At 45.7% G+C, this 9,277-nt stretch overlaps 1 protein-coding gene across 1 annotated transcript in view; it reads right to left on the bottom strand.

Annotated features, from left to right (window-relative positions):
- EML1 (echinoderm microtubule associated protein like 1) overlaps positions 1–8,663 on the bottom strand; it is a 130,685-nt gene extending 122,022 nt beyond the window's left edge. The window contains exon 1 of the mRNA XM_010583932.1: positions 8,301–8,663. Within this exon, the coding sequence (XP_010582234.1) occupies positions 8,301–8,328 (28 nt within the window). The 5' untranslated portion in view covers positions 8,329–8,663. The remainder of the gene's footprint in view (positions 1–8,300) is intronic.
- Between the last annotated feature and the right edge of the window lie 614 nt (positions 8,664–9,277).

Genomic DNA, 9,277 nt, shown 5'->3' with positions numbered 1-9,277 from the left:
CCATGGCAGGGGGGTTGGAACTAGACGATCTTTAAGGTCTCTTCCAATGCAAAGCATTCTGTGATTCTATGATTCTCTTGGCTCCAAGGGGTCTGGATCAGGCTTCTAAAGCTCTTCCTTCCCCCTGTGGGGGGAAACAGGAGATGCACAAGTTTTAAGTTTAACCTGAAGCTAGGTCCTTCTTAATTCCTGTGATATGATCAAGCACAACCTGAGACCTTCAGCTTGCTGTCACCTTTGTAGATTTTTGAGTATCTGTGGATAACCCTTAGGTGTTCAGATGTCACACATGGGTCTTTTTTGTGTGCTTTTACCCCTTTGTTGTGTCAGCAAGGCCTCTTCAGTCAACTTGTTTAGCTACAGGAGTTTTCACCCCACCCTGGCTTCAGGCTGGAGACCCCTTGCCTGGGTAGCTGGCTGCCTGCTGGGGTTTGACATGGTTTTACGACACATGGAGCTGCTGAAGTGCGGGGTCATTCTCTCATCAGAGCTTCTGGGGAGAAGCAGGAACAATCGTACCCATCTGAGTGAACTAGCAGAGCTGCTACTCGCACAAATATGCCCCAGCCAATGGCCCTGGGGGTCCTCTCCCACGGCTGGCTGCAGCAGCAAGGATTTTACCATTTTCACGGTAGTTTTATTAGTTACTGGGAAGTGTTCTGAGTGCGCTGTGAAATTGAGGGGTACTGGCAAAGCCACAGCATATCCTGCAGCTCCACAAAGAGCACATCACAAAGGGTAAGTGTGCACGAGTGCTGTGCAGGCAGCAAGTAAATGTATTTATCTGCAAAATAGATGAGAACTATGTGAAATGCCAAGTTTGACAAGTAGTGTCTATGGATTTATGAGGGGGTTTTGGACCTAAACCTGCCAAATATCTCTCCAAACTCTTCATTTCATGGCCTCACACCAGCTGATGTGGGTGAAAACCTTTGCTCTCCCAAGGAGCTCTGAAGTGATGGAAACATGAGCCACGCAAACGGCACTGAGAGCGGTGACGGGACGCTGGGACACTTCTGCCGGGGCCGTCAGGAGGAGCTGTCGAGATGAACGAGCCATTGGCACCTCTGTGAAATGCTCCCTGTTATCAGTGACGGGGACAGCACTGTGCTTTCCTAAATCTTGGAATTTGTTGTGACTCGTCAAAGGCCACAACCAATTTATTGACCCCAGTTTGGAGTCATTTGAGCAAGGGCTTGCAGAGCCAGGCTTTTCCTCCAAAAGCAATTTCTGTGATTGACAGACCGTGTGCAGAACCAAAGAGCAGCTCTGACCAGTCCCCACATGCCCCAGTGACTCAACGGTGACTTCAGCTACTCCATGAAACCCAGGACTCCTTTGGGGAACTGATCCTGGGCACTGTCAACGGGTCCATACCCAGCACCTGGCATTTGTCAGGATCCCATTCCTCTGCCCCAGAGTTTCTTTCCCACAAGGAAGAAAGCGTTTTGGTGATCTTGCCAGTCTTTTAGGTGAGTTTTAGAGGATGTTTGAGATCTAAGGGAATCCTGAATGCTACAAATTGAACTGTGGAAACCATTAGTGTGTGGTGAGGGAGTTGATCACAGACCGTAAAGAAAGAAATGACAGGGACAGAGAAGCAACTGAATATGTAGATGAAAGACTGGGCACTCACCAGGTTGGTGGGAGGGCAAACTGGGCATTTGATTTGGAGTCTGAATGGCAAAATAAGGGAAGGTTGCCCCACCCTCTAAATTACTGCCTGTAAAACAGGTCTGCAGCAAGAGAGGGCTCCCGACAGCAAGAAGCAAATGCAATTATGGCTTCTAAATGCCGATGGCTTAACACAGACTATGTTGGAAATGCTGCAGATGTTGCGAGGCATGGAGGAGAGGAGGAGAAAAAACACATCAGTTGCTTTTTGCATGCCTTAAGTTACTGTAAACATCATGGAATAAGACTCTTCAGAAATGTGCTGTACAGCCTGTGCAAGTGCTCTTGCTCACAGACCCTGGGCCAAACTACAGCTTCCAAGTATTTCTACAGATAAGCAAAATCCTCCTGTCGGTGGCGGAGGCGGAGAGGAGGAGCACTTGGGAACTATGTGGCATCTTCTGTATTTCCCCAACCAGCATCCCAGCTGCAAACTTTCATGCTAACTTCAGCTGTCTCTAATGACTGCTTGAAAGAGCTCTCCTTCTTCAGCACAAAGAAAAGAAAAGAAAAGAAAAGAAAAGAAAAGAAAAGAAAAGAAAAGAAAAGGAAAGATCCTCTCTTATACTCCCAGATATGATTTCAGTACATTTCTGCAAACTTAGACTTCTGAAAATGGGTGTTTATGTCTCTGCTAGCTCAAATACCTCCCACTTGGAGCCCCAGTAGTGCACAGCACACATACTCCCATTTTGCTTTAGAAACGCAAGCGAGCAGGCGCAGCCCCTGCCTGCCTGGCAGCCAAATATTTAGCCTAATCCACAGAAGGACATCTCACCTGCTACACTTTAAATGCAGACCCTGAAGATGCAGCCTAACCCTGTGCCTTTGCTCAGGACACTCCTGGAACGTAGTCAGCTCCCACCTAACAACCGCCAAGCCCCAGGGACAGGACATCCGTGTCCCGCTGCTGCAATAAACCTCCGAAATGCAGCCTATGGACTCTCACAGGACACACACCACTCAGTGTCACCCATCCCGACCCACCCAAATCGCTTGTCGTCCCTCGCTGCCATGCCACTGCAGCCAGCACGGGCAGCTGGGGCAGGAGCAGCCAGTCGGGCTGCCGAGCCAGCGGGCCAGGGCAGGGCTCCTAGGTCTGTGCTTACTCCTAAGCAAAGCCTTGGAGGAGAAAAAGCAGGGAAGTGGTCGAGTCACCATCCCTGGAGGTATTTAAAAGACGTGTAGATGTGGTGCTTAGGGACATGGTTTAGTGGTGGACTTGGCAATGTGAGGTTTATGGTTGGACTCCATGATCTTAAAGGTCTTTTCCAACCTGAATGATTCTATGATTTTATATAGATCTGGAAGCAGCCAGAGAGCCAGGAGGCAGAGGGCAGGAGCCAGTGGGGATTTCCTCCCTGTCCCTCCCTGGGACAGGGCTTACCCCGCACCTGAGCAGGCGGAGGAGCACGGCACAGAGCTCTTGGGAAAAGAGGGGAGAGCAGGAGGGAGCCACGCGGGCTGCAGGAAATCCCCTGGGATTTCAGCTAAACCAGATGAAACTGCTTCATGGATAGGATGCTCTCCTATGGAAAGTTGAGTGCAGAGAGACAATGTCTTCCCCAGCGAGCCTGGATCAATCAGTGGCTGAAGCAAGAGCACAACCCACTGTTAGGAAAAATTTCTTCACCAAAAGGGTTGTCAAGCATTGGAACAGGCTGCCCAGGGAAGTGGTTGAGTCACCATCCCTGGAGGTATTTAAAAGACGTGAAGATGTGGTGCTTAGGGACATGGTTTAGTGGTGGACTTGGCAGTGTGAGGTTAACAGTTGGACTTGATGATCTTAAATGTCTTTCCAACGTAAACGATTCTATGATTCTAAATAGGGTAAATGCTGGCATTTGGAAATGCTTCTTTCTTGAGGATTTATACTGACCGTCAGACATTTTTGCTTTCCCTCTTTAAGACATTTGACTCAGCCATGTCCATTGCAGCTGCAGAGCATCTTTAAATTACTTCGTGGTGGCATTTAGCAAGTTAGCCAAGAGCAAGGCTGGACTCGTAGACCTCCAGATGAAATCCCTAGACAGACTTCGGGCAATGTGCAGTGGCACCTAACTAACTCCAGCAACCAGAGCAAGGCTGCACAGCTTCATTGATAGCGCTGTAGCGGCAGTCATTCACAGTCACTCTTCATTCGGGCTTCACACCTTTCTTTCCTGAAGCCAAAAGCTTTATATGCTTTTTTTCGTTGTTTCTAAGAGTACTGACTGCAAGATTGCTTGTGCCTCACTGTGCAAAGCTAGATCTGCAGGCATCGGAGCCCCAGCACCCTGGCCTCACCTTCCCCTGGCTGGGGGATGCTCCTGGGGAGTTCCAAGCATACAAGCCAGTGCTGGTGATTTTAGTGGGGTCAGGAGCTGCCCTTCATGCTGCAGACCACTCTCCTGAGATGCTTAAGACATGCCATTACCCTCCTAACCTGCAGCAGGTAGCTGGGTTGATATGCTGAAAAAACCTTGCTACTTCCCTGCTTATCCCAGCGCACTAAGTGCAATCTGTACAGCAATCCTGCAAGATGATTTCAGTGTGTTGCCTTTTACTTAGGGTCTACCCCTGCAAACAGTAGTATTCAGTGGGACCACTCACATAGCAACATTAGTGTTTGAGTCAAGACCTTTTATCTAAGGTCTAGACTGCAAAGCAGAACTGGTGCTCAAGCCCTAAGGGGGACACGGAGTTATCTGCAAAAAGCTAGACATTTTTTACCAAATCTGATGAAAGATTAATTTAAAGCATACTCCTATTCTGATATGAGTACGTGAAAGTGGGGCAATTTTATTTGACAGGAGTACTGCTCATGCATCTGCTGAGTCATTGCTAATGATTTTTTGTTACAAAAATATATTTGTGCTGTATTTTATTCCCAGCTGCTGTTTAGAGACAGCCCAGCGTGGGAGATGGAGGTCTCGCTCACTAGCAGCCTCTCTGGCTGAGCTAAATGGACTCCCGATGACAGTGCAGAATATGTGCTGAATTTCAGGAAATCAAAATTCCTGTAGGTTTCTGGGATATCCTGATTCTGAAAACACCAATTTTAGCAAATTGGCTCCACTCTGTCTTAAAGACATGTTTGAAGTGTGTAATTTTAGCTTTGAAAGGAAGTATTTAGCTAAAGAGTCAGGAACATATTTCGGATGAAAGGTCTTGTTTCCTCCTCTATTGAAATGAGGCCAATAAAAGTTTGGGAGGAATTTTAAGGAAATTCAGTTAGATTCGCATGCCACCTGCTGCAGAACAAACTACATCAATTCTGTATCTTCTCTTCTTAATCCTGTTGTAGTAAATAACAGAGAAGTATGTACATATGAGACTCCCAGCATCTGAATAGCTACTCCTTCTTCAGAAATACAATCTTCATCTATTATTGCTGAGTACCTTGTGTTATTGCAGCAGTGGTATTATCCAGAAAAAGTTACCCATGCCATTCAAACTCAGTCTGTGGCTGAATTAAGAAATAAGAAAATAAGGAAAGAGCCACTTTAAGAACCTTTGCATGACTTCAGAGGTTTTTCTGAAGTCAAAAGGATTGTGTTAAGAACCAGAACCATCATGACTCATATATTCCTAATCAAAATGCTGGGTGTGTGAAAAGCTGTTCAGTCGTACGGAGACTGAACTATGTCTCCTTACAAGAGAAAAATAATACACACAGGAGGAAGCACTTAAATAATTGATGTGGTTTTCTTTTATCTGCATGTAGGAATGACAGGAAATCTATGTAGCTGGCACTAATGGATAGCATCAGTATGTCAATAATTGCTAATGAGAAAGAAATAGGAGTGCATTTGTCCTGAAGTGACTGATCTTTCTTTCTTTATCTCTCCGTGTTACAATGGGAAATTAATAGTGTAAATTTTATAATTCTGTTCACTAATAGATCATTTGGATAGCGATGCTTTCAAGTGCCTTTTTTGGTATGAATGCAGTCCAAAATAACTGTACACTTGCTTACATAATCTTCAGTCTGACATCTAGGATCCTTTTTTTATGTCTTCTGTGCTACATTCAAACAACAAAATAGAACTTTGTTTGCATCACATGTTTAATTTTCCATTCCACATCAGCAAAAGGGTGCAGCCATGCTGGAATTGAACATAAAACAGAGATTTAAAAGCACCCAATGCTTTCATCCTGAAAAATTGCATAACCATTTCCAGCACAGAAGTAGGATACTCTTACTGAATAAAGCTTCTTGTTGAAAAATTATTGGTATATCGACCCATTCATATCCAGCTATTTAATTCAAAGATTGTATTCAGCAGTTCCCTCTGAGTTGCTTGTCCGAGGGAACAATTACACAGCTGTTCATGCGACATTCTTGTGTAGGCTGAAAGCAGTCTAAAAATTCTGGCATTAATTTACTGTAACTACAGACTGCAGTTCTCCAGGTTGTTCATAAGGCATACCCTTTGCAAAGAGGATGGTGAAGCAACACATACACTTGACACTAATATTGTGCTTTGGCTAAACTTATTTATAGCTGTGTGCATGTGTATACACGGACGCGTGTATACGTCTGTATGGTTTGTGTTATAAGCAGGGCTCTGGATCCTAGCCACATTGCGGTGCTAATGATAGCTGTCACTGCAACAACTTTTTTGCAGCTATATTATGTGGCTGCATTCAAAACCAAGGATTTTAAAAGTACAATGCCAGCCTTGCTATGCTCATTGGATCCGGCAAAGTGGTATTTCTGCACTAGTGGACACTAATCATTATTTTAGAAAGTTTGATGCTGATTTTTTGCAACCCTTTTTATGGATTTTTTACTGCTAAGGTTTTAAAATCTGAACTAGCTAGTAAAAGAGCAATAACCACAAAGAGAATGACTTGATTTCAAAATACTTTGACAAGAAAAGCAAGCTGCCAGCAACTAATACACTAAAATTGCTTAATAACTGCAGAGGAGGGCCACCATTTCTACCTCCAGCACTGGTTTTGTGTATATTTATATAAGCACACACACTTCTACCCAAACATGAACCAGAAAATTACGCAAGGTCCGTGCAGAGGGTGCCCACTCGTCTGTGACCGGTTATCTGTGCCCGGCGCGGGGCAGAGCGGCTGGAGGCAGGGCCAGCTCCGGCTGGGGGACGTGGGAGGATTATTGGGGGAACAGAGAGAAACGAATATTTCCTCTGCGTATGCTGGCACATTTCTGATCCACGTCCGCATCTGAACATCACTTTATCTTTACTTGTCATTCCTGCCCATAACAAACTGCTTCCTTCCCTCAAATCATGCATCTACAAATGCTTTTCTGGAGGAAACCTCCTAGGTCCTTTCAGCAGCAAAGGTAATTGAGATATCAGTAAGTTCTGCACACAACATGCCATGCATGCTCAATATCAGTTTCATCATTAATATCAGATGCCAGCTAAATACTGTCACTGTCGCCCTGAAATATCCCACCCTCAACTCAGAGTGCTTAACAAGCAAACTGAGGTCAGGCCCTTAAAATCAAAGCCTGAAGAAGGGAAGCTTTTCTGGTTAACAGATCAGCCCTTTGAGAAAGTAAGCAGGAAATATTCATCTTCATCTCTCCTCTCTTCAGGCAACGATAGCAATGGCACAGGGAATTGCGCATGGTGCGTTCACTCTGCACTGTATACATAATTTATATTTTTCCACTCTGGTTTTGAGTGCGCATTTTGGACTTGAGCATTGTTTTTGTAAAATGGAAGCAGAGAGAGAAGGAAAAAAAAGCACCGCAGCAGCCTTCTTCTCCAGCCCCACTTTTTAGCCCAGATCCTCATCTCTGGCAGACAGCCTTCACAGGCCAGTGAAGCATGAGTGCTACACAGTATGTGTGTGTATATATATATATATATGTGAAAAGAGAAATGCTTGCCATGGCAAAAGGAAAAAAGAAAAAAAAGATGTTTTCAATGGTCCATCTCTTTATTAGTAAAATGCCTTGGCAGAGAATTACTCTAGCATTTTGACAAGAGTTTCCTTTTGTGCAGACAGTCTAGTGAGTATTTACAATTCCTATAGAAGTTTAAAAAAAACAGCTGAGAAACATGCTTCTTGCTGACGTGCTCTCCTGCTCAGTGAAGTTTGACATATACAGCCATAAGTGCTAGTAAAGGACTCCTTTCCAGATATAGGCAAAACAGGTAAGGCACTTATTTTGAAAATAAGGTACATTTCTGTTTCCTTTCAGCAAATAAACCCTTTGCATTACATTTATCTGCCCTTGCTGTGTCCGTTACCATCCGGGAAGGTTTATCAAGGCATGAACAGGACACACACACGGCGCACTTGGTCCTGCAGGACCCATCTGCAGAAACTCTCCTTCACGAGCTCGATAACGCACATCGATACCGTCATCTCTCCAGACACAGACACTCCGGACCATCTGCCTGAATTACCGAACCCTTCATCCTATCCAGCCCCTGCGCCTTTAGAGAAAAACCAGGCACTACCACCCGCGCCAGCCCTCCGCCACGGACTCGTAAGGAACCGCACCAGGATCTGCAGTGGTTGCAGGGAGTTTCTCCTCTCCCTGCCGCGGCTCCGGCTCCCTTCGAAAGCAAGCGGCTTCGCGTGTGGCTTTGCAATCTGAGAATGTGAACTAGTCGGCAGGACACCGGGGTAAATATAAATCTGGCGCTTACCCACAGGCAGTCCCTCGCAGTCTGACATCGTGCGAGAAGTCCTCCTCACCGGGGGCTTAGGAAAACCACAGCAGGAACACAAGCACGGGTCCTTCTGCTTGCAAAGGCGGGGGGGGGAAATATCTAACAATTTACAGCCACCCTTCTCTTACACTGTACATCTACCCACCCAGAGAGCTGTAGCAACAGTCCCGTCCCTGCCTTCTCATTATGGGATGTAAAGATAAGAATGTGCTTTTGTGCCAAAAGAGTGTGCTATTGGTGGATAAATTTGTTGTCATCCCTCCCCTTCGCAGAGTTTCCTCTTTAATGTCACAGAGGCACATTACCCTGTCGGAAAGGCCATCGAATATTTATGAAACGGCTTTTAAGAGCTAAGCTGCAAATCTGTGCTGGAGAACCAGGCTAATTGCTGTGCGGTGGGGTTGGTGGTGGGAGCTGCACCGCCGGGGCACTCCTGCTTCCCGGGGGGGGGCTGCGGGGGGGTGCTGGGCTGGAGGATATGTTCTGACATCTTGTTCTGTACCTTCTCGGTCTGCAGGTTAAATAAGGGTCCAAGCAGAAATACTTGCTGCTGAAGGGGGGGCAGGAGCCAGGGTGTATCTGTTTAAGGGCAACAGAAAAAAATGACCTTCTGTTTATACTGTAATATGTGAGAAATAGTTTTTGCGACACTGTTACTAAAGGCTGCTTCATGGTATGATACCATTGTGAGTGCAGATTTCTCTGTAACTTCATGGCTTTTGCTTGCTTAAAATATGCCGCTTTAATGCTGCCTTAGTGGAGCATTTTGTGGCTGCTCCTACAACTCATTTTTTTAATCTTTGGAAATGTTTATGTGGGATTTGCTTGGTATGAGATTTCCAGACCACTGCAGTCAGTAGAGGGTACCCCTGCACACTGGTGAGTTCATTAGGTACCTTAACGAAGTGCAGGCGAAGGCTCTGGCAGCGTTAGAGCCCTGGTAGGCTTGGCAG

This window comes from Haliaeetus leucocephalus, unplaced genomic scaffold (assembly GCF_000737465.1).
Source record: "Haliaeetus leucocephalus isolate CR32 unplaced genomic scaffold, Haliaeetus_leucocephalus-4.0 Scaffold932, whole genome shotgun sequence".
Classification (NCBI taxonomy): Eukaryota; Metazoa; Chordata; class Aves; order Accipitriformes; family Accipitridae; genus Haliaeetus; species Haliaeetus leucocephalus.
The sequence above is the reverse complement of the archived record's forward strand: the minus strand, read 5'-3'. Positions and strand labels throughout refer to the sequence as shown.